We start from the raw sequence: 24,349 nt of genomic DNA on the forward strand, positions 1-24,349 counted from the left end.
CACGGTCAGAGCAATTCAGGCGCCGCTCTGCGTTCGTTTCACGTTCAGTCTGAGCTGCTGCAGCTTTTAGAGGAACACACCTGACTTGACGACCTGGGCTCAGGGTGGAGCTCACAAACCTGTCCACGCGTCTCTGCACTCAAACACCTGTAATTATCATCAGACCCGGGTGGAGACGCAGCTCACCCGAGGGAATGCTGAGGCAAGAGCAGGCGAAGACCCCGATGAGCACCGAGCAGCGGCGTGCACCGATGACCTGGAGCACCTGTGGCGGCTCGCGATGATCCCGCACCAGCCTGTAACCCCGCGACACAGATCAATCACCTTTACACCAAAGTGTTGAGGATGACCTCTGACCTCCAGCAGACACAATGAGCAGGCGGACACAATCAGTGACTTCAATTTATTTTGCTCGTGTCATCATTAAAAACAAAATTATTTTCAACAAGTTTGATTTTTAAACACGTGTCAAAGTGCAGCTCCCACACCTACGGAGGCCCATCACGGCCAAATATAAACTCCAGTCCATCCAGCTCTTACTCTGCACCTTTACTGGCCCTGATGAGCTTCCGTACTGGCCTTTAAATCAAGTCCTGTGACACATCGAGTTCAAAGTCTCTCGCTCCCTGTTCAAGTCTCTCTGTGATTGGACGCCGGGTGCATCGACCCGTTGTCAATCACGGCAGCGAGAATCAAACTGAGAGGATGTGTTCACCGCCATGGAAACCCTGAACGCATCCTCTGAGGTCACACTGCACGTGCCTGGCTGCGAGGGGGCAGAGTCAGGACTCACGTTAGTAAGAACCCAAGAGTTTGAATATTGCTAACCTACGATGCTACAGCGAGCTCGTGCTTGTTCTACTTGACATCACTTCCTGCAGCGGCTACGGGCTCGCGCTTCAGGGTAAACGTAGCGCAGAGATATTTAGTGTACGAACGAGTTAACGATGAGGAAAGTGCAAAACGCACTCTGCTGCGGAAGACTTTAAATGGCTAAATCAAGAAAAAGCTTCAGTTTTGTCTGCAGACGCTTTTAATGTGTCAGAATCTGATTTCAATCATCTGTACGTGTCTTTAGGACTCTCACAGCTGACAGCAAACATCGAATATCACGCCTGATTTAGTTCATTTGTTTTTAATGTGTCAGAATTAAAAGATTTCTAGCACTTCCTGCTGCTGCAGGTTTCATTTCTCTCTTTATAAAGTTTATTTGACGTCTTTCCTGAACTATCACTGAACACGCTCAAGGAACATGAAGTGAACCATCTACAAGTTATTTTCTAAACTGTGGCATTTTAAACCTTCCATACAGCAAGTATGGAATTCTAATGAATCTGTGGAAACGGATTAATTTAAGCATTAAACGTCCTCCGTACTTCCCGCAGCGCCTCCAACTGAAAGCAACTATGAGAAAAACAAAATGGCGACAAAGGTGAACTTTGACCTTTCGGTTAGTGTGTGACCCGGGAAGAAAAAAAACAAAGAAAAAGAAACGCCAGTGACGTGTGCACGTCGGCGGCTACGCTAACGTGAGACCGCGACACAAAGGGAGAAAACGCCAAACCCTACGCCACAACCAAAGGAAACGCGGGAAAGAAACAGCGAGTCGGAGGAGAGGACGTCACGACGCGTGAGGGCGAGCGGGTCGGCAACGAAGAAGAACGCAGGAAGTCTACGTAGCAGTAGAAAAATACACATTACAAAGGTGAGAGCGAGCTGGCAGCCATTTTGGCGATGAAGTTAGAGGAAAGTAAGTGCCCGTAAAGCTACGTCAGCAGGCATTGGTCGGACGAGTCGTCACAGACGGCATGACAGAAACGCCTCGCAAATACTCAGCACGGCTGCCTGCGAGGGTTTCTCGCCGCTGCCAGACATGGAAGGTTACGCTGCATCAAGCGTCGACACCGGTGCTGGTGACAAATACACAACTTCATTATTTTCAACAAAACAGCAACAACTACTCGTCTTCCTCTGAAGAAGCTCCGCCTCTGTGCCGACGACTCCTCCCGCCGTTACTACGCCGCCACTTTGTCGTCCTTCTGCAAGAAAAACAGAAACAAACGCCAACGTTAGCACCGAGAGGCGACGTCAGACTTTAAGGTCAGAAGGACAGGGGCGGAACTCCAGCTCCTACTTCCTCAAGTCAGGAGCCCTCTAACCCTGCCCCCTGAGCCTTCACTGTCTTGAAATTAAAACACAATAACGTGACCTCACCCGGTACGCCGACAGGTCGGCGAACTCCCGGCCGGCGAACTCCCGGCCGGCCTGGTTTCCTCTGTATCCTCCCCTGTAGCCGCCAGCGCCTCCCTGCGGCGGCCCAAAGGAGCCCCGGCTGGCCGGGCGACCCCGCCCACCGCGATAACCTGTGCCGCCGCGGCCACGGTAGCCCTGGCGTCCTCGGCTCTGACGCAGCGGGATGCCGAAGGTTTCAGCGTTCATCCGCCGCTCCTCCGCCCACGTTTGCCTCCGCTCCCTGCAAGAGAAACAAGAGGAGGCGGTGAGGGAGAGACGCAGCACGCTACAAACAGGAAGTGGTCGGGGTTATGGTTAAAGCGACTCACCTCGGGAACCCCGACCCTCCGGACCGCTCGCTCGTCTTCCTGCCGGACAGAAAACATTTCACTTGTTAGTGACCGCCACCCCATCAGTGTACAGAAGCCACGCCCACACTGACAGCACTCGTACCTCGTGTCATCGCAGGAGATGTTGTCGAAGAACGACTTGGACTTGTCGTAGTAGCAGTTGGGCCCGAGCGGGTCGCACTCGTCGTCGGCGTTGCTCTCGCTATTCTGAGTCTCCACGCCAGAGTCGCCTTTATCCTCGCCGTTGAGTGCCTTCTCGTCTGTGTGGCGAACAACAGAAACGGGACACGCTCAGACGAACGTTACACTTAACGCCACATTTCAGCCCACTGTCGGTGACCTCACCTCGGAGCTTCAGCTTGCTCTGGAACTCGCGCTCCAGCTCCTCTTTGTTGAACTGCGCGTTGGCGCTCTCGAAGTCAAAGTCCTTCTCGAACTTCATTGGGCCGTCCCGGCGCACGTTGAAGCGTCCTCTGCCGCGGTGACCGCCTCCTCTGCCGCGTCTGTTAGACGGAGCACCCGCGGCAGCTGAAGAATAGAGGGAGAACGAGGAGGACATTAGTTACCGTGGTAACTAGAGGGGGAGACACGAGGACGTGAACTGAGGCACATCCACGATGACAGACGACCTCGCAGCACTTAGAGGTAATGTCACATGTTAGCAATCACACATGCAGGTAACAGGAAGTCAGGTGACACTCGACTGACTTCCTGTTACCTGATGGGACACCGTGAGGATGGACATCACGCTCCGATTGGCTCATACCGTAAACACAGAGCAGTATGTGTGGTGCCGACGCCATATCTACAGGCCAACCCTCCCTCACAGCCTCACCTCTCCTCGTGTCCACGCTGTCCTGTGAGTGCTGCGCCTTCTGGCTGCTCTGTCCTGAGGAGGCTGTGCGGCCATGGGCGGGGCTTCTGCGTCCCAGGCCGGGAGCCGGTGCAGTAGTGGTAGCGGCTGAGGGGGCGGCGCTGACTGCCTGATCCAGGACCGGACTCTTCCTCAGAGGGTCCAGGCTACCTGGGCTGGTTCGACCTGCAGAACCGGGGGAAAGGTCACAGTTAGTGCGGCGCTAATCAATCATCAATGATCACGCCAAGAGGAAGTCATATCAGAGAAACTGAGCAGGGCGTGCAGGTGTTCCTCACTTCCTGCTTCAGCACTGCAGGAGGACAGGAAGTGACTCATACAACTCTTCAGCATCACACGGTGGCGAAGCAGCGCAGGAATTTGTGCTGACCTTTGAAGTCATTTAACACAAAGTAAAGATTTTACAATAAAGCAAAAACACTAAAAGGCAAAACCGCGATTGGGTCCGTGACACGATTAAGTGAAACAAACATTTGCAGTAACAGTAAAGGCGACATTCTCACTGCGTCTCTGCTGCAATCGGGATTTCTTATAACAACTGGTGAGCAGAAACAAAGCGCTGCGAGTGGCAGCTTCAACATCACAGCTGACTTTTAATCCTCTGGACCGCCTGGAAGTCATGTGGAGCAGGAAGTGAAGGCCTTGATGGCTCAATCACGCCAACGCCACAAACCACCCCTGCTCGCTTCCTGTGGCATGAGTTACGTGGCACAAGGGTCACGGACAGACCCTGAACCCTTGGATTTCATGCCCGCCGAGAACCCCACCCCCCTGCTTACCTGCAGCACCAAGCTGCGGCGACACCAACGGGCTACTGTTGAACTGGCTGTAGGCGGGGACCGGGGCTCGGCTGAAGAGGCCGTAGGAACCGGCAGACTGGAATGGGGTTGGCGCCGCGGCGGACGAGGAGCTGGAGCTCATAGATGACTGCAGGAGGAGGAAGAAAGGTTAAAGGTCACATCAGCTCCTCGTTTCATTTCTCGCAGAAAACTGAAACAGGAAGCCTAATTTGTCCCTTTCACAGTAAAAGTCCTGTGATAGCAGAGGGGACAGATTAAAATAAAGCTCTCTCACACACAGCTCAGCTTACAGGAGGTGGTGGAAATAATATTTCAACATAAGATGGACTGGAAGTGGATCGGGTCAGGACCCTCAGGTCAGAGGGGCCAAGTCCAATCAGACGGCCCACAGGCCAAACACGACCTTGCCTCCTCAGGACGGGCGTACCTGGACGATGGCAGGGTCCTGGGGCAGCGAGCAGGTGGGTTTGGGTGGCTCGCACACGGTCAGGTCCTTGATGTCGCTGCCTCTGAAGATGATGTACTCAAACGTGTCATCCCGAGGCGGAATTGGCCGGTCGGTGGGCCGGTCTTCAGTGCCGAACGAACGAACTGTCAGAGGAGGAAACAAAGTGCTGTTAGAATCACAGGTCAAAGGGCAAACAGGGTTCAAACCACCCCTCTTAAATTCACCCTAATGGAGCACCAAACGCCAATTAGAGCAGAACAGTAGTCTAGGTGATACCCCTACTACAGAGAGGAGAGCATTGGGTAACCTAGTTATTGATCATTATCAGACGTCAGGCACCTAATGGCGGTCAGAGGTCAGTAAATGGAGCTGTGGTCTGAGCTGGGAGGAGACCGGACACATCTCCTCTCAGATCACCCAGAGGACCCGGAATACCTGCAGAGGGCTCTGAGAAATCTAAGGAAACACATATACATACAGCCCTCACTCTGGTGTGTGTTTTGTTTTTTTGTTCCTGCTCTGTCACAGGTCACGTGACACCGTGCTTCACTCGCACAACATAACTCTTGGACATACCACCACAAAACCACGCGATCCACTATACTACTTGTCCCGGCTCCGCCTGCACCGGTCTCTGACGCGCACTCAGTGACGTCAGAGAGTGCGGTGAGCAGGTGAGGCTGACCGGAAACGAGCCTGGTGTCGGCTTCCTCTACTGGCTAGCGTTAGCCGGTTAGCTGAATCACCTGTTACTCTACCTGCGCACAGAGAGCTGCTGTGAGCCGTCACAGCAGTTTAGCCTCTCTTTATCCGCTTGAACCCGAATAAGTCGGTGCAGTTTCATGCTAGCTCGGCAGAACACGCTTTTGTGACGAATGTTAGCATGATAGTGTTAGCCAAGCTAACCGTGTTTTCCAATGGGTTTAGTTTAGCGTGCTAAGCTCGGCTAAAACTGCTAATCACCGTTGTTTATTCCCGCGCAGCCGCAGCTCAGCAACACAAACAAAGCTTAAACCGAGCAAGAGCATAGCCGCGAGCCCTCCACTCACGCGGCAGTGCTACCTTTAGCCAGCGCCACTGTCGAGTTCTCGGTGTCGATGGTGTAGAGGATGCCCTCGTAGCGGATCTCGGCCTTGGAGATCAGGCTGATCTTGCTGCCGAGGTAGGGGGTCCCGCCGCTCATGGTGCTGTCCGTGACTGGGAGCTTCTAGCAGAGAAACGGACAGGCGCCTTGTGTGAAGTACACGCGAAACAGAAACGATCCTCCGGGGGGTCTGTGTCTGCTGACTCTACTGCGCTCCGCGGCTACAACATGGCTACCTGCTCCTCCATCTGAGGCTCTGAGCGCGGGGGCTAACGATACTACCCAGCATCGCGATATTTCACGGCTTCGTCAGCTGTAGATCTGAGGACGATAGAAGAGACGGCAGCTGCTGGCCCTCATATGGAACAATAGAACTACTCTACCATAGCACCATACCAATAATAAACGCTTAATTAAAAGGATCAATTTTATTTTCTTGATCTTTTATTAATATTATTTTATTTATTCACCATCCAATGTTTGTCTGAAGCGCGGTCAGTTTCCACCTTCTCCTGGGAGCTCTTCCCAGGTCAGATATCTTTAACTTCTAGGAAATATCCTCCAGAACTATCTCAGCTGCCTCCGGAGCTCCTCGCTCACCTCTAAAAAACGGAAGCTTTAGAGCTGGAAGCAGGAAGGGCCGCGTGGATCTGTTGAAGTGGTGGATTGTGACAGTTCACAGATGTAAACATGTGTGGAATAAAATCAGCAGGATTTATTGACCAGATTATTGAGAAATCTGATTGATAGATAGAATCTGATCAGGTTTCTCCTGGATCCTTTTGTTTTCTTTTACTCCACTTTTGTTTTTACGGGTTATATACGAAGCCTCTTTGTCCTCGTTGGCTGAATTGAACGGAACTGAACCTGTGTTCAAATAAAGTTTTGAGTGGCTGGACTCTGCCCTCACCTGCGAGCTCACCTGTACACAAAGAGCTGCGGCTCTAATGGAAAATCTGCCTCTCCTATCTCTATGCTCGGAAGCGAGCCGGATCCTCGGCGCATGCGTACATTCTAAAATACGATTTGCACAACGGTCCAGCATCAAAGATGGCGGGAGCCTCCGACCCACTGGAGGACATGCTCTTCAATGAGGTGGACGAGAAGGCGGTGAGCGACCTGGTCGGTTCTCTGGAATCTCAGCTAGGCGACCGAAAGCCTCCCGCGCCTCCGTTTTCCGCTGGGAAACGAGACGCGGCTCCGTCGGCCGCGGGCCACTTCTCAGGGAAAGTGCGCGGAGCGGAGTCCGCGGAGCAGCCGCAACAAGGACATCCCGGAGCGGTGCTGACCCCGGAGCCCACCGCAAGCGAGCCGCCGTCCGCCGCACCGCTGCCCTCGTCTACCTCCGCCGGGCCCGTGGGAGCCAGCCTGGCCGCGGTCGGACCGCCTCCGCCCGCCGGTTCTCCGGGACCGGGAACTCTCGGCGCTCCGGCCGCCGGCGCTAGCTTCCCCCGGGCTGCGGTCCCGGGTCCGAGCGCTGCGGAGGCGGTCAGGAGCTCTCCCCCCGGACTGCAGAGCGTGAACGGCGGTACCGGAGCCGCCAAGTTGGTGAGCTCTCCCGGTGCTCCTGCGACCGCCGGGGCCGGCCCCGCGACTTCACAGCCCGGCTTCCCCGTACCTCAGCCCTCCGGGGGCTCCCCCTCCGCAGTCCTGCAGAGGCTCCCCAGCCCGGCGGCCCAGAACGGGCTCGACCCGCAGGGCGGCCCGCCGGCAGCCTCCGCCTCTCAGGTCGTGAACCACAGCAACCCTCTCGTGCACGCCAAGGTGCTCGTGCCCAGCCAGCCCGCCACCGGAAGCTCGGTCATCCTGACCGGCACCCCCCCCACGGTCCAGGCCCCCATCAGCCACCCTCAGACCGGGACCAGCACGTCACCCTCCCCCGGGGCTAAGCCCGCAGTCAACGGGGTGTCCCAGCCCGCCGTGGCCGTGGTGAGGCCGCCCGGACCGGCCGTGGTGGCCACCTCCATCCCGCAGCAGAGACCCGGGCTGGTGGCCGCCACCACCCGGGTCGCTACTTCCCAACCCTCGCTGGCTGTCCGGCCCCAGCAGCAGACAACCATCCAGCTGCCCCAGGGCTTCACCATGCCCCAAGGTGAGGACACACACACACTCGGTAACAGACACACACTCTCTCTCTCACACACACACCAGGTGACCCACAGTCTCCCAGCTGATCTGTGAGCCGATCAGTGATCGATCAGTGGATAGTAGTAATCGATCGTCCCTTTGAGGAGGACCTGTTGCTGTTCAGTAACTGATGGATCTGCTGAGAGCTGGCGGCGTCTGATGGAAGGCTATCGATGAAGTGATCAGCTGCTGATCAGTTTATGCCTGATTGATCGACTAATCTGAACGTTTGATAGTTGCAGCTTTGAGTTTTTTTGTTGTGTGAATGTTAAATCAATAATCTGGTCAGCAGGCAGATTATCAGACCGAGGTTGGCTCTGTTTGAGTTCCTGCTCCTGCTGTGTGAGCGACAGCGACCACATCAGTGATCAATAAAGGATTCTGATCAGTGGACTAGCTCGAGTCTCCAGCCCCTCAGGGTCACATGACCATATTCAGCACATTGTTGAGAACGATTGATTATTGATTGTGTGGGTTGGTCAAAGGTGAGAGCTGAGACAGGAAGTGAAGAGTCAGGTGTTGCGTTCAGGCGTAGAACCTCTGCTGTGCCATTGGAGGAGAGCGTGCACTGAGTCATCAGAGCGTGCTCAGTGTGAGTGTTTTGGCCTGCAGCTGTCAGAGGGGGATGATTTGCGTTTCTATGGCATGTCGTTGAGTCTCCGAGGTCTCCTCTCCTTATGCTCCTCCCCTCAGTGAGACTGCCTGACCCTCCACAGACACTGGGCGAGGCATCGGGACCATGAGTGTGCGGCCTGGCAGCACGCGCTCGGTTTACAGTAAATGTCCTGACCTGCCCCCCTCCTCCTCCTCCTGCAGGTATGGTTCTGGTCCGGACTGAGACGGGTCAGCTGGTCATGGTCCCCCAGCAGGTCCTCGCTCAGGCTCAGGCCAAGACGCAGCAGAGCCAGGCGGTGACGAGCATCACGCAGAGACCCGCCACGCCGACGGCCGGCACCACCATCCGGGTGAGCACTGCCCCCACGGTAAGCTCCGCCCACACACTGCAGGTACGAGAGTTTTTTACTTCACATTTAATTTTTGTTTCACTGTCATACTCCCAATCTGATGAGCTTGACCAATCACAGTCAAGTTCTTCAGTAGGGGTGGGTTTCAATAATTGATTTTCTGATTAAAATCGATTCTAGCTTGAATGAGGCGACATCGATTCATTAAAATCCTGAATCGATTTTTAAATATACATTTATTTTGCCCGAAACGCCAGAATCTCAGGCTAAACCTCACAAAATTTCTACAACCACCAAACAGCTAAAACAGTAAATGAGAGCAGGCGCACGGACTCTGCACAAAGACGTAAACACAAAGCACGGACCCGACGCATCAGAATCAGCGAGCTGTCGGCTTTTAGCCCCAACGGCGTGCCCGTGTACGCGCCATCAGGTGAGAAAGCTGACGGCTCACAGATTCTGATGCGTCGGGGGGTCCGCGCTTTGTGTTTACGTCTTTTTTTGCGCTGATTCTGAAGCTGCAGGTTTGTCTCTCTCCAACCAAAATTTACTGAACCAGCTGCAACAGAAGATCCAAACTACGCTTCACATAAACATCGTCATGAATTCACTCTGACTTTGGATGTTTTGCTTCCACCACGAAAAAGTCACACTTCCTGCACAGCTCTCTCTCTCTCTCTCTCTCTCTCTCTCTCTCTGTGTACTTCAAGAACAGTTTCCCGTCTAAAAATCTGTTTTCTGCATTATTACGCACCAGTCTACCGTTGTTTACAACGCTGTCGGCCGCTGTGGTTTTTTTGTTTTAATTTAACTGACTTCTGACAAGGAAGCGTCATTTCTGCTGTTCAATACTGAAGAAATGTAAACTTTTTAAAATGATGCCAAATTGCAAAACACTCAGCTGTCTCTAATCAAACCTCTGTAACTTTGCTTCACTTCAGCAGCATCAGGTAATGTTTATATGTTGATTCATGGTTTTCTTCTGTTTTTGATCGACTGCAGAATATTTTAAGGTTGTCTGCTATAAAAAGCCAGGCCAGGAACATCTCCTTCATGTTTTTCTGTGTTGTATGCTCAGTTACTTTGACACTAAGGCATCTGCTGTGATGTTCACACCTCTGATAAAGTCTCACAAGCATCAGCTTTTCTTTTATAGCTGTAAAAATATGGATATGCGCTGATAAATGATCAGAATTATAATATTTCTGACTGTTGAGGCAAAATTTCCCCGATTCAAGTCGAATCGATCATATCGGGACCTTGTGAATCGGATCAATACCCAGCCCTACTTTTCAGTTTATTTACTGCTGCAGCCAGAAGTCAAGCCCCTCCCCTTTTAAAGCTCTGGGGAGGGGCTTTAATGAAGTAAAAAGGAAGTCCTTCTGTAGTGCTTTTTTGTGATTGGTGGAACTGATGTTACCTGATTTTGGTTGTTTTCCCTCCTCCCTGCTGTCGGCAGGCACCGGGCACCCCTCAGACCGTCCGCCTGGCCACGCCTACTCAGACCAGAATGATTCAGCCTCCCTCCACGACCGCCGCAGTGCAGGTGTGTTTCCTCCTGGCAGCACGTCATGTGACACCTGATGGTTATTTTAAGCCTCTTTTCCACCAGTCTCTAATGTTCCATTAACAGTTAGTACCGCCTCAGCGTGCGTGGGGTTGTACCAGGTACGTTCGTAGTAACAGGTACCCACAGGTACCACACGGCTGTGGGTCAAACTGTGTGGTCGCTCGCCTGTGATGAAGGCGACAGACGTGTTAAAGACCCCGCCTCACCTTCCACACCTGAGCTTTAAACTTTTAAAAGTTATCAGACCGCCATCTTCACACCAGGTCTTTATTTAGAGCGAACGCGGCGGCGTGTGACATCCGAGCTCAGCCTGATGGTGGTCATGTGACTTGTCTGTTTTCTGTTGCTTTACAGAAGGCGCTCGCAGTGGCGCCTGGCGTCACGCCGGTATCGGTGAAGATGACGACCCCCCAGAAGACACCGACGGTGATCACGACGGGGGGGACGCCTGTCGCCAAACCTGCCGGTGTGCCGTCCACCCCCATGACTGGCACACCGGCGCCCGCAGCTTCGCCCGCCACCAGAGTCACCGTGGTGTCCCAGGTGGGTTCAGGTGTATCCGGCAGGTTTGGGCTGCTGTGATGGAGGCACTTCCTGTTTCTGACCCTCTGTCGTCCTCAACAGGAAATGCAGGAAAACGTGAAGAAATGCAAGAACTTCCTCGCCACGCTCATCAAGTTGGCGTCCCACAACTCGCCCTCACCGGATACCTCGAAGAACGTGAAAGCCCTGGTGCAGGACCTGCTCGTAAGTAGCTCCTCCTCCTGCTCACTGCCGCCTGATTGGACCTATGGGGTCATGTGATCGTATGATGCCGTCTTCATGTTTTCAGGACGCCAAAATCGAGCCCGAGGAGTTCACCACTCGGCTGCAGGCTGAGCTGAAGTCCTCCCCACAGCCCTACCTCATCCCCTTCCTCAAGGTACTGCTGTAGTACTGCAAACACTACTACTACTGTTACTGCTGCTTTTACTGCAGGCGTTAAGCGTGTGTGTCTCCACAGAAAAGCCTCCCCGCTCTGCGGCAGACGCTGCTCAACAGCCAGCAGTCTCTGATGACTGCACCCCCCAGCGCCGTGGTCACGCCTCCGGCCACCCCTGGCTCCGTCACCGCCACCACCATCAGGCCGCGGCTGCCCGTCAGCCCGGCCGGCGGCACCGTCCGTCTGAATGCACCCATCGGCACGGCGGCTCTGGTAAGAATCGTGAGGTTAGAGGTCAACAAAAAGAGTTTTGTAACCTTTGATCTTGTAAATATGAAAATATTTCGGATGTTTTAATTTGGAAAAACGCTCCAGCTGCAAACCTGCGTCAGACTCGTTTGTTCGGACTCTAACGTCCTCACCGGAGCGCTGCGGGTAACCGTGAGCACGCCACTCGCCGTCAAGAAACAAGTGAACGCTGACCCCTCAGAGGAAGTCTGAGGCTCAGCCCTCTGTGATGATGATGTAATGATGATGTCATGATGCTCTCCTGCAGCCTGTGTGCAGACCTGGAGTGCAGACCGTGCAGGCTCGGGCGCCGATTGTCTTCAGACCTCAGGGTGAGTTTATCGAGCTGCTCGGCGCACCTGGAGATTCACTTTTGTTTTAAGGGGCGGAGCCTCCCGCAGCTTAAGCTGCTCAGATTTAAATAAATCGGCTGTTTTAAAGGTTAAAAAAAGCAGCAAGCGCCACCACCAGGTGGCAGCAGACCGCAGGGTTATCAGGCCTGTTTCACAGCTGGTGGGAGGAGTTTTTTTAATTTTTTTAATAAGCATCGCTTTTTTCCCTTTTCAGCTACGCTGCAGGTGAGAGGACCCACAACCATCATCAGCAAAAGCCCTGTGAACCTTGCAGCTCAGGCCAATCAGAAGAAGCTGAGCGATCCAGGGGGCGGGACGTTCAGGTGAGCAAAACTTTATTTAAAAAGTAAAAAGCGCGAACTGAGAGCAGCGTCTGTGACACCTGTAAACTAACGATGGACACGGAACGATGGATAAACTAGTCCTGGAGGTCGAACAGAGATACGGAGGCCCTGGAGCGCCAAAAAACAAGCATCAAAACAGGAAGTGCAGAACAGCTGTTTCAGTCACACAGCTCAGCTTTACTGAGGACGGTCGAGGGTCGCCTCACCTGAAACGGCACAGGTGACATTAATTTAAAAACATCAGCTGAGAACACCTGACCGTGTCGGATCAGTCTTGAAAAGGTTAAGCGTTCTTAAGGTTGGGCCTCTGTGAGCACAGGTCACGATGAGGAAGCACGCGTGATCTGTGACAGCAGGTCGGGCTTCATCGCGAGGACAGCAGCCCAAACTTTCAGGCTAATCTGACACGGCCGGAGGGATGACCTCACATCCGCTGTCACATGAGCATGAACAGAATTTCAAACAGGAAGTGACTGTCCAGCGTCTCTGGCTCTGACTGGTTCCTGATTTGGGTCAGAGGGGTCGTGATGAGCCGGCTCTACAAACAGAAGTGTTACTCTGACTCTGCGAAGGCTCCAACAGAAAAAAGACTAGTTACCACTTCCTGTTGGAAGTGTAGTTCACAGATGAGGCAGGAGGGGGCAGTGTGTGCCCATGGCACAGCGAGCAAAGCTGAGTGTAGGTGTGAGAGGAACATATTTTAATACACTGAAATAAAAAAGATAAACAGGAAGTGACTTCATCTTTGGGCCAATGAGACTGGGGAACGCTGCTGTGCTTCGTTTGCAGTGTGGACCTGAGCTCTGACACGTTCTTCCTCAGCCTCGACATTCCTAACCATCCCGCTTTCCTTTTCTTAACCCGCAGAGATGACGACGACATCAACGATGTGGCTTCGATGGCTGGCGTCAATCTCAATGAGGAGAACGCCCGAATCCTTGCCACCAGCTCGGAGCTCGTGGGCACGAAGATCCGCTCGTGTAAAGACGAGTCCTTCCTGCCGAGCGGCCTGCTGCTCCGCCGCATCCTGGACACAGGTCAGTGTGAAAACTCAGCGAATCAGCGGGTCTCCTGATTCTCCTGTACCTGCTCAGGTATCACGTCTGAAAGCCTGTTTCACCTTCAGCCTCAAAGTTCAGCTCAGTCAGTCTGGACCTCGTCCTCCTTCTCTGTCGGCTGTTCTTAGTGAAGGATGCAGGGAGGAGTCTAAAATTAGTCCGAGGACAGAAGGAGAACTGTAGGCGCTGCAGAGGATGAAGACGAGTTCAGAAAGGAAATGAAGCTGGGATGATCGACCCGCAGAAACCACCTGCTAACGTGCAGCGGCGTCCCGTCCTGATGATCTCTCTGTTTTCTCGTTCTCAGCTAAGAAGTTCGGCGTCAGCGAGGTCCCGCCAGAAGTGGTGAACCTGGTTTCCCACGCCACGCAGTCCAGGCTGCGCACCCTGCTGGAGAAGGTTTCGGCCATCGCGCAGCACCGCACGGACGGCGGGAAGGTAAGAACGCTCGCAGCGTGCCTTACCTGCGTTTAGATCGAGCCGCCGTCGGGCTGTTCCAGGACGACTCTGCTGTAGATCTGCTGTTACCGTTGAGCTGCGCAGGCTGATGTTAAATTAGCAGATATTTAAATGGAGTCTGGTTTACATGTCCCGTTTCTCTCCTCCCCCCATCAGGATGAAGAGCGCTACGAGCAGACGTCGGACGTTCGCTCTCAGCTGCGTTTCTTCGAGCAGTTGGAGCGTTTGGAGAAACAGAAGAAAGACGAGCAGGAGAGAGAGATGCTGCTGAAGGCCGCCAAGGTACGTTCGTGTGATCGGACCTGAATCGGACACGTTTCTGCGTTCGCCTTTCTGAAGAGTTTAGTCAAACATGAAATGTTTTTGAAAGAAGCTGAGTTTGAAGAGGACCAGCTTCCTGTTCCCCGTCCTTGTCTCGTGTGTCGTCGTCAGGTTCAGCTGATCATCAGGACTCTGGTTCCCGAGTTTGGGAATGAAAGTCAAAGTTAACGATGTAGCACATTTTATGCAAAGTTATACCAAATATACACTAAATAGAAACGATCACTAAACTAAACACAAAATGAAACAAGTAAATCAAACTGCGATTGTATAAAAGGCCGGGCTTCTGCTCCTGAGAGACCAGGCAGGTAAGTTGTTCTAAAGATCAGGAGCCAATGGGAAGGCTGTTAAATCTGCAGGAGCAGCTGGTTGGTGGACCTCAGCGCTCGCAGGATTATATGGTTTCAGAAGTTCTGCTAAGTAAGCTCGTCCATCGAGACTCTTAAAAACAAACAGCTTGCATGCAGCGAAGTAAGATCAGAGCAACGTATAAAGAGCTGCAATAACCGAGACGTTGGGTAGATGTGTGTGTCTGTGAATATCCACCAGCAGAGGACCCACATCTGAGCCCTGTGGAACTCCACGTGTGATGTTTGTGTGTAAAAACTCACCAAGAAAATTCATGTTTCTCTAAAGGTTATAATTTCGTGGACGTGAAATCAAATTGTGTTTTTATGGACCTGCCTAGTGATCAGTGTTTCCACTAGAGATGTGCAAAGCAGCCGGTATTTGTATTTGTTGAGGGGAGGGAAGTATTTGTATTCGAGAAAAATTCAAAATAGGCGTAAAAATCCAGTTTTTTGCATTACACTTCTAATTAATGTTATAGTGTAAGTATTCTTTAATTATATCCATTATAATAATTATGGATGTGCAGTATTAGTTGATGTTTTTGCATAAATCCAGCAATGAGCATGTAACAAGGAACGTCATTGAAAAGAAAATAACAAAAGCCATTGCCTCATCCATGGTTAAACCAACAACTGATAAAATACCACTGTGAACATTATGAACCCACCATCACCCGTTCTTGTTGGAGGACGCTGAACAGACAGTGAAACTGACTTGCAGGGGCAGAACATGGCTGTGATGATGAACCGGTGCTTGTGGGGGGTTTGCAGACAGTACCAGGAATAAGATGCTTTAAGTGCATGTGATTATGCATAGCAGATGTTGGCAGATGTTTGATATCTCTGCCTCTGCTGATCTGACTTTTGCACACATTACATATCAGTTTGGTTTCATCTGCAGCACTGAGTGTAAAATGCTTCCACACAGAACTTGATCAAGTTGTTTTGGCTGCTGGAGGACCAAGAGGTGGCTCAACAGCAGCCACTATCTTTTCCATTCGGTTGACCATGTGGGGAGTTTCAGTTAAGTCAGTGAGTGACGGGAAGCTCTGCTAAGGTTAACTGGCCTATAGTCTACATCTTGCTGTCTGCAAAAGACAGAGTAACCTAAACGTACATATAACTCCCACAAGTACATACAATTCAACACAACTACACAAGCATTGTTTCAACCTTTTAAAGCGAACTTTAACGTTACTCTGTCAACAGCCTATTGTCCAAATCCAGTCCCCAACCTTTTTTGCGCCACGGACCGGTTTATGTCCGACAATATTTTTACGGACCGGCCTTTAATGTGTTGCGGATAAATACAGCAAAATAAAACCAGTACCGGTACCAAATAAAATTTATTGATAACACACAGGAAAAGACACAGAGAAACTGAAGTAACGATTAAAACAATAAATATTAACGATAAAAACCCTGAAAACCGTAAATTTCACACCTGAACCTCAACACTCACGGACAGGTACCGGTGCGTGGCCGGGGGTTGGGGACCGCTGGTCTAAATGAGCGCGCTAACAGAGCTACGTAAACAGAGCGAACACGAGAGCACCCGACTGCAGACGTCAATAATGCAGCTTAATCGATTAATCTCCAGATCCTCGCGAAAGTTATAAACTGCCTCCGGAAACCAGTTAAGGTAGAAAAAAATCTATTCAACAAAAACAGTGATGCAGTTCAGTCTTTTCTCACTCAGCCGAGCCTCTCTGTCACTGTGTGCAGCAGCCCGTGTCACTCACTCATCATGCACTGCGGTCTGATAAGGAAACTCAGCTTTTTGATATAAAGTTTTTCTTGTTCCCGAATGAAAATATTTTTTAAAGTATTTGTTTGAAATAATTATTTGTAAAAACCACGATATTCGTGCCTTTCCGAACACCGTATTCGGGTTCGGCTCCACCCCTAGTTTCCACTAATCACAGCTCACAGTGAAAGCACACCTTCACTCTCGGGTGTGTTTCTAAAACGAGCGTGTGAGCCGCCTGGATGAAGGAGGCGGCTCGCAGGCCGGTGTCGAACCCTCAGCGTGCACGCAGGTTAGATTTCAGGTGTGTTTGCTGCAGGAAGTCCAAACTGAGGAGCTCTGTTTGCGGTCCTGGATCTTCTGTCCTCTCTGACAGAGAAAAGGTTGTTTCTGTGACGATGTCTGCTTCGCTGTGTGCCCTCAGGCGTCTCTCTGCTCATCACTGATGAGCTCACACTAATAGCTCGTGCTTCTGTCCCCGCCTGAGGTTAGACACTCTGGTTTGAAAGAACAGACTGTAGGTAAAAGATGGGGAGAACATTTTGTATCGGCCCTCAACCCGCATAGCTGTGATTCCTCGAATGATGCTTTCCTCCTCCTCCTCATTTAGACCGTTTGTGGTTGATAATTTCACTTTTTTTTTTCCTACAGTGAAACTCGTAGTTGTGCTGCCGACAGTTGGAACAAACCACTGACTGGCTGCTCTCATCAAAACGAGCTGGTCGCGTGGCTCGCCGTTGTCTTTTCCATTTTCCGCCGTTTAACTTTGGGTTCTTCCTTTGACACCAGCGTTTTTGTTTTCGCCCGCCCACTAAACTCCAGAACTGTAACGTCACACGCCTGAAGTTACTGTTTCCCTCCTTCCAGAGCCTTCTCCATTAGTACTCGGATCGGCTCGCCATGGATCGCCACGGCTTGACTTGGATCGACTGGTTTTCCATCACAATGCTGTACTACCTAACCTGCATGATCGTCGTCATAGCAACACGTCAGAGCATCGCGCGACGTAATCAATGTGCGACACGAGCGCTTCAAAGCCGATATACCAGCTGCTCGCTCTGTAGCTTTTCGTCACGCTCGGGGAACACACCGTTGTTGTTGTTTGTAACCAGTTCTTTCATCGGCGGGTTTCAAAAATGGCGGTTTTAATTTTCATGAACGAACCGAGTGACGCTACTGACCAGCCAATCGGTGACATGCAGTCTGACGACATCACATGCTGGGATCACATAATCGCATAAAGCAGACTAGCAGCAACGTGGTGCATTGCTGCCCCAACAGGTCAGGAGTTCAATCTAAACCTGCCACGGTGGCCTGGGGCAGGTGATCATTTCCACCCGTGGATGCTGTTGTCGTCACCCAGGATTCTCTTTGTGTCGATTACCGAGGTTACCTGCTCCCTTGACCCCAAACTTTAATAATGTCATCTATCGGTTTATAAAGGGGTCGGTCTGAGCTGTGGGCTGGTGTCTGACAGGTGAAGATGAGCAGATTAATGCATCTACTCTGTTTTTACTTCCAGAGTCGTGCCAGACAAGAAGATCCTGAACAGGCTCGACTCAAGCAGAAGGCTAAAGAGGTACACCTGTCTGTCTGTTTGTGCACCTGTCTGTGCGCCTGTCTGTCTGTGCGCCTGTCTGTCTGTCTGTCTGTCTGTCTGTCTGTCTGTGCGCCTGTCTGTCTGTCTGTCTGTCTGTGCGCCTGTCTGTCTGTCTGTCTCTCTGTCTGTGCGCCTGTCTGTCTGTCTGTCTCTCTGTCTGTGCGCCTGTCTGTCTGTCTGTCTCTCTGTCTGTGCGCCTGTCTGTCTGTCTGTCTGTGCGCCTGTCTGTCTGTCTGTGCATCTTTCTGTCTGTCTGTCTGTGCGCCTGTCTGTCTGTGCGCCTGTCTGTCTGTTTGTGCACCTGTCTGTGCGCCTGTCTGTCTGTCTGTCTGTGCGCCTGTCTGTCTGTCTGTCTGTGCGCCTGTCTGTCTGTCTGTCTCTCTGTCTGTGCACCTGTCTGTCTCTCTGTCTGTGCACCTGTCTGTCTGTCTCTCTGTCTGTGCACCTGTCTGTCTGTCTCTCTGTCTGTGCACCTGTCTGTCTGTCTCTCTGTCTGTGCACCTGTCTGTCTGTCTCTCTGTCTGTGCACCTGTCTGTCTGTCTGTGCATCTTTCTGTCTGTCTGTCTGTGCGCCTGTTTGTCTGTGCATCTTTCTGTCTGTCTGTGCGCCTGTCTGTCTGTCTGTGCGCCTGTCTCTCTGTCTGTGCGCCTTTCTGTCTGTCTGTGCGCCTGTCTGTCTGTCTGTGCGCCTTTCTGTCTGTCTGTGCGCCTGTCTGTCTGTCTGTGCGCCTGTCTCTCTGTCTGTGCGCCTGTCTGTCTGTCTGTGCGCCTGTCTGTCTGTCTGTGCCTCTTTCTGTCTGTCTGTGCGCCTGTCTGTCTGTCTGTGCGCCTGTCTCTCTGTCTGTGCGCCTGTCTGTCTGTCTGTGCATCTTTCTGTCTGTCTGTCTGTGCGCCTGTCTGTCTGTCTGTGCGCCTGTCTGTCTGTCTGTGCGCCTTTCTGTCTGTCTGTGCGCCTGTCTGTCTGTCTGTGCGCCTTTCTGTCTGTCTGTGCGCCTGTCTGTCTGTCTGTCTCTCTGTCTGTGCGCCTGTCTGTCTGCCTGTCTCTCTGTCTGTGCGCCCGTCTCTCTGTCTGTGCGCCCGTCTGTCTGCCTGTCTCTCTGTCTGTGCGCCCGTCTGTCTGTCTGTGCGTCTGTCTGTCTGTCTGTGCGCCCGTCTGTCTGTTTCTGCGCCCGTCTGTCTGTCTTTCTGTCTATGCGTCTTTCTGTCTGTCTGTCTGTCTGTCTGTGCGCCCGTCTGTCTGTCTGTCTGTGCGCCCGTCTGTCTGTCTGTCTGTGCGCCCGTCTGTCTGTCTGTCTGTGCGCCCGTCTGTCTCTGTCTGTGCGCCCGTCTGTCTGTCTGTGCGCCCGTCTGTCTGTCTTTCTGTCTGTGCGTCTTTCTGTCTGTCTGTCTGTGCGCCCGTCTGTCTGTCTGTGCATCTTTCTGTCTGTCTGTGTGCCTGTCTGTCTGTGTGCCTGTCTGTCTGTCTGTGCGTCTGTCTGTCTGTGCGTCTGTCTGTCTGTCTGTGCGTCTGTCTGTCTGTCTGTGCGCCTGTCTGTGCGCCTGTCTGTCTGTGCATCTTTCTGTCTGTCTGTGCGCCCGTCTGTCTGTCTGTGCGCCCGTCTGTCTGTGCGCCCGTCTGTCTGTCTGTGACTTTATCAAGTGTAAAAACTGAGTCATGTGATTATTCCTGATGTTCTGATTGTTCCCACAGATGCAGCAGCAGGAGCTTGCTCAGATGCGACAGAGAGACGCAAACCTCACTGCGCTCGCCGCCATCGGCCCGCGCAAGAAACGCAAGCTGGACTCACCGGGCGGAGCTGGCACAGAGGTAAGACACCAGGTCAGAGGTGGTGTAAGAAACAGAACACAGCAGGGAACCCCATCATCATCATCAGTGTGTATGTGTGATGATGTCAGCTGCTAGCTCAGCTGTTCTTCCAATCAGCTGTGCAGCATGGGGCGCCACTGCTCAGAGCCCCTGCATGACCAGTTGAATTCATTACTGAACAATCTCCACCTTCATCCACCTTCATCCACCCTGCTCAACATGATAAACAGACCCAAAACCAGCAGAACTGATAACAATCATAGCCTTAACAAAGTTTGCACAGGTGAGCCATAGACTCCACCCCCACCCTGTATAGGTGATGACTCACTGCTGCCTCCGCTGGTCGTCAGAGGAACTGTAGGTTTACTTCTTCTGCTGCTGCGCTTTTAATGGCACAGAGTGGAGAACCTGCAGCGTGTCTGACCAATCACGAGAGAGCGCGTGTGTGTAACGACCCCCCCCCTCAATTCAGGCTGTGAATGTGAGCAGAGTTGAGTGAAGGGGGTCAGTGTGTGCCTGGGGGGCTGTGAGGGTCTGACTTTCCCCCTCTGCCACTTCCCCCTCCCCTCAGGGGCAGCCATTCATTTCTGAAATGAACTGAGACAGCGGGGGTGGGTGGTGCCCCCCTGCCCATCCTGTCCTGCCTGAGGCTGGCCCCCCAGCAGCCGCAGACAAAGCCAAGCCCCTACAGAGAAATCCAGCATTTCTGGGCTCGTTTAGCAGATACAGAGCAGCTGGCAGCAAGCGTGGGGGCGGGGGCAACAGGGGCGAGGCACTCCGGTCGGAGGTGCTGTGTTCATGTTTTAGTAACAGTGTGGTGGCGCCATGCTCGTTGGACTAATGAGTTAACTTATTGGCTAATGAACTGGGGGGGGGGGCTCCAGATGTTTGCAGCTGTCAGGGCTTTTCTCAGGAAATGAAGCGCCTGATTGGAGGTTGAGAGGAATGACCACGCGATGGAGTGTGTGGCGCGAGCTCACTGAGCTCAGTCTGCATTAGGATCAGACGCCGTTTGTGTTCGTGGACGCTCTGAGCTCAGAGGAGTCAGCTCAGTGAGAAACTCAAACTCTACCATGTGGCAGCAGCGCTGCAGAGTGAACCGCCGTGGCTCCTGTAGTCACCCTGAGGGGCGTTCACGAGCCCGCAGGGCGTCGGTGTAGATGGAACCTTTACCTGAGCCCCGGCTGAGCGTGAGGTCACACACCATCAGTGTTAATGGTACAAGCTTAGACGGCCCGCTGAGGGACAGAGGTCGCGTTTGTGCGGGCCGAGGCGGTGTCGGAGCAGCTGTGGTTGGTGCTGGGAGAGTCTGCGTTTGTGCCGTGACACCTGCTCAGGTGTTCTCACGAATGCCGCCCCACTGTTAGAAAACAAAGGAGTTCAAACTGAGCCTGAAGGCGATCAAAGCCGAATGAAAGGAAGCGTTTGTGCTTCCTGTTGGTGAAACACGGCGTCTGCAGGCGTGCATTCAAAGCAGGCTACAGCCTGAGGTGGTGGGGGGCGGGACCGGGGCGGGCAGACCCATCTGAAGCCTGATCGGGCCTGCAGTGGACGCTGAAGGGCAAACTGCTGCAGCTCCAGGGCAGATTAGAAAGAGGCAACACAAATCTGTTTGTGCTGGAAATTTCCAGCGGAGTGGGAGAGGGAGCAGCGCTCCGACACCGTGACACATGCTGACAGGACAGAGTCACAGATGCGTGCACGCAGGTGTCACTGTGGCGTTGCCAGCTCCTTCACTGAGAGGTGATGTCAGCTCTGAATGAAACAAGAAGTCCATCTTCCTTCATATGACATCCAGCAGAGTGAGGAAGAGCATCCGTCATCCTCAGGAGCAGCTCGCTCTGGATTCATCGCCAACATGAGCCTGGTCGGCTTCGGTAACCGGGTCAGCCTGCAGCTCGCCATCACGTTCGCCATCAGCTGACTGCAGATACCTGCAGCTCTGTGAGAACCCATCGCTCAGGGCCTTTCTGGCTTATTGGGGCCTTTTCAGTCTGGGGGGGGGGGGGGGGCTTCATCAGTTTCTCTCGTTTTGGATGCTTGAATATGATTGGCTCACCTTAGACCGTGTGACTGGAACCGCTGCGACGGGCATGTTGGAGCAGCAGCTGCTCAGTACTTTGACTAATCGCTGCAGGGCTGGGAGTCACCTGACCTCCGGCTGCCGGCGCACCCTCCGCACGCAGGCGTGGCCCGGCAGCAGGTCTGGACCCAGCGAGGGATTAAAGCAGCGTGGGAGAGCTTGTGCAGACATGGGGCGGAGCCTCGGCGTAGACCCGGCATCTGTAAATGCGCCAAACATGGAGGTCAAAGGTCGCTGTGCTTCAGGCACTTTTTAAGACCACAGAGACGAACGGTGTGTCAGAGGTCGCACAGCAAGTGCAGCTTTAGCTCATCAGGATGTTTTTTTCCTTCCATGTTTGTTCTCTGCTCACTGACTCCGCCTCCTCTCTCTCTCTCCTTCCTCCTCTCCAGGTGTCCTCGGGCTCAGCCGCCGGCTCCTCCGTGGCCGGCTCCTCCCGCCAGCAGCCCCGCCAGCGGATCACGCGAGTTAACCTCAGGGACTTAATCTTCTGTATGGAGCACGATCGGCCCACGGCTCGCTCTCTGATACTCTACAAGGCTCTGCTGAAGTGAGGAGCGAGCCACCGCCGCTGCAGCCGTCCCCCCTCGCCCCCAGTCCTCCAGGGGAGGTGTTTGATTCTGGTCTTCAGTTCTTACAGCACCTTTTAACGCTCAGCTCTGCTTTTACGATTATTTTTAGAAAAGGACATCCCGCCTCAGCTCGCCCTTCCGTTAGCGGAGCACTCCACTGCTCTCATCCAGATCAGGCCAATCAGAAACCAGATCCAAGGCTGATTGGACAGATTGTGATTGGCTGAAAGGCTGGTCTGTTTTGGTGCTCGGCTGCTCGTTGATGCAGTTTAAAACAGGGTGTGAAACACGGCCTGGGTTACGCTATCGAAGCTGTGGCCACGCCCACCCCTGTAGTTGAGTCCAGCAGTGATGTCTGGAACAAACTGCTGTTGAATACTGTTTCAAGTCATGTGACCAGGAAATAAACTGCCTTATTAAGTCCGCCCCCTCCATTACCCACAATCCAGCTGGACCTCGAGAAGCTGTGTGGAAGATCTCCTTTGTTGTGTCTAGCTGCTGACTTGAGGAACATCACCTGTAATTATTCTCTTAATTACTCATTTGAGCAAATGCTACTTCAGCGTGGAGTTCCTCAGGGCGCCATTTTGGGTCCTTTTGTTCTTCGCCAATGTTTTTGGATGCTGTGGTTTCTCTTCCTCTTAGAAACCTTTCGTCCACAGCTCCTCCTCCGCTGCAACTCCACTCAATTAGTCCGCCGATCAACACGTGAACCGTCTCCCGCGGTTTCACGTGGTGTTCCTGTGACACCATAAAAAGCTGAGCTGAGCTGACGGGCATGCAGCGTGACACTGAGCTTCTTCTGTGAGATGAGGTGGCGAGCGCCTCCGGACTCCAGCGCTGTACCTGAACAGGTGCCTTTGAGTCAAACCTTTCCCGACCTCTTGTTTAGATTTCCTGTCGGCCTACTCAGGACGCCAGGCTCGCAGGCTCATCGTTTTGTTTTGAAAGTTTTCTGAGCGCGCTCAGATCCTTCGGCTCAGTTCCGTCATGTGATGGGAGGAGCTTCTTTTCACGATGTTGTGTTCGTCAAAGGAACAGTTTAACATTAAGACAAATCTGTGTGAGAGCCGGACGGTCAGATCGGTGAAGTCGTGGCGTTTTCGGGCGAATCGAGCGCAAAACGTAGCAAGCGTTTCGTCTGATTTCACAACCTGAAAAATTTTTATCGATCAGAAAAATCGATGTCCAGTTTCAGTCCCGACCTGCAGTTTGTTTTGATTAACCAGCTGATTCTTTTCTCAGATAATGGAATTACAAATATCCTGTAAACGCAGACTGACGCCCTGGTAACCACCCGTTGTTCTTGTGATCACCTGCTGAACACGCACCTTGTCTGCAAACGCTCTAAAATCTTGTTGCCTGCGACGCCAAAGCTTTTACTTTGAAGGTGAACTATTACAACTTCCTGCGTGGTTTCCCTGCAGCTCGGAAAACATCGGCCGCGCGATCGCGAGGATTTTAATGCAGCGCCATCTGCAGAATGCAGATTTATTTATTTTCCCTAGCAACTGTGGTTACCGCGGTTACCGTAGGGCGACTGTAGCCTAAAATTCCAACTTTCTACAAGTTTGAGGAACAAAAACATTTTTCCTCATGAAGTCGTTTCTTTAGAAAAATTGTTGATGACGAGTGGCTTCATTGGAAGGGGGCGGGGTCTGAACGTCACTACTCTCAGCAGGTAAACTGACGGACTGTCCCTTTAAATGAAGGTGAAACAGGAAGTGCTCCTCCTCCTGGCGGCGGCTGCGTGCTACTGGACTCGAGCCTCGTGGTTGAAATGCAGTTTGAAAGTTTCCGGAAGGTTTTTAACGCTTTAATGTCGGTCTGTGTGGCGATGGCGTAGAGCCCTATGAACTGAAGGACGCCATTTTTGGGACTATTTATATTTCCTACGTTGTGTATTCGCACCTGAGGCCCGCCGGGCCGTTTTACAGTCGTTTGTACCTTTGCAAAAAAAATGAAATAAAGAGAAAGAGAAAGTGGGCGGAGCTT

The 24,349-nt window shown here is 52.6% G+C and overlaps 2 protein-coding genes across 3 annotated transcripts; one reads left to right on the plus strand and one right to left on the minus strand.

Annotated features, from left to right (window-relative positions):
• Positions 1-388: 388 nt before the first annotated feature.
• On the minus strand, positions 389-6,052 carry lsm14aa (LSM14A mRNA processing body assembly factor a). The gene is made up of 9 exons (XM_063477468.1): positions 5,767-6,052; positions 4,684-4,847; positions 4,236-4,383; positions 3,418-3,621; positions 2,928-3,110; positions 2,686-2,842; positions 2,562-2,600; positions 2,215-2,473; positions 389-2,039 (listed from the first exon to the last, which is right to left on the minus strand). The coding sequence occupies exons 1-9, from the start codon at positions 5,885-5,887 to the stop codon at positions 2,016-2,018; spliced, it is 1,299 nt and encodes a 432-aa protein (XP_063333538.1). The 5' UTR covers positions 5,888-6,052; the 3' UTR covers positions 389-2,015.
• A 208-nt stretch (positions 6,053-6,260) lies between these two features.
• LOC134630293 (transcription initiation factor TFIID subunit 4-like) lies at positions 6,261-24,340 on the plus strand. 2 transcript variants are annotated; one of them, XM_063477467.2, is made up of 15 exons: positions 6,261-7,880; positions 8,732-8,922; positions 10,340-10,426; positions 10,805-10,993; positions 11,075-11,197; positions 11,283-11,372; positions 11,454-11,645; positions 11,929-11,992; positions 12,228-12,336; positions 13,225-13,394; positions 13,723-13,853; positions 14,031-14,156; positions 17,815-17,871; positions 19,583-19,699; positions 22,175-24,340. In XM_063477467.2, exons 1-15 carry the CDS (start codon positions 6,839-6,841, stop codon positions 22,334-22,336), a joined length of 2,850 nt encoding a protein of 949 aa, XP_063333537.1. In that variant the 5' UTR covers positions 6,261-6,838; the 3' UTR covers positions 22,337-24,340. The 2 variants fall into 2 exon arrangements, with proteins under 2 accessions (XP_063333537.1, XP_063333536.1); XM_063477466.1 differs by having other exon boundaries at positions 6,264-7,880; positions 8,732-8,898.
• Positions 24,341-24,349: the final 9 nt, after the last annotated feature.

The sequence above is a fragment of the Pelmatolapia mariae genome, linkage group LG7, assembly GCF_036321145.2.
Source record: "Pelmatolapia mariae isolate MD_Pm_ZW linkage group LG7, Pm_UMD_F_2, whole genome shotgun sequence".
NCBI lineage: Eukaryota > Metazoa > Chordata > Actinopteri > Cichliformes > Cichlidae > Pelmatolapia > Pelmatolapia mariae.

What these genes read in the sequence shown, in the direction of transcription:
- lsm14aa (XM_063477468.1), bottom strand. Translation starts at nt 5,887, where the DNA reads ATGAGCGGCGGGACCCCCTACCTCGGCAGCAAGATCAGCCTGATCTCC. An exon ending in AGGACCCTGCCATCGTCCAG is followed by an intron (nt 4,384 to 4,683) that starts GTACGCCCGTCC and finishes CTCCTCCTGCAG; the next exon opens with TCATCTATGAGCTCCAGCTC. An exon ending in CAGCGTGGACACGAGGAGAG is followed by an intron (nt 3,111 to 3,417) that starts GTGAGGCTGTGA and finishes TCTATTCTTCAG; the next exon opens with CTGCCGCGGGTGCTCCGTCT.
- LOC134630293 (XM_063477467.2), top strand. Translation starts at nt 6,839, where the DNA reads ATGGCGGGAGCCTCCGACCCACTGGAGGACATGCTCTTCAATGAGGTG. An exon ending in GCTCCGCCCACACACTGCAG is followed by an intron (nt 8,923 to 10,339) that starts GTACGAGAGTTT and finishes TGCTGTCGGCAG; the next exon opens with GCACCGGGCACCCCTCAGAC. An exon ending in CCCTGGTGCAGGACCTGCTC is followed by an intron (nt 11,198 to 11,282) that starts GTAAGTAGCTCC and finishes TCATGTTTTCAG; the next exon opens with GACGCCAAAATCGAGCCCGA.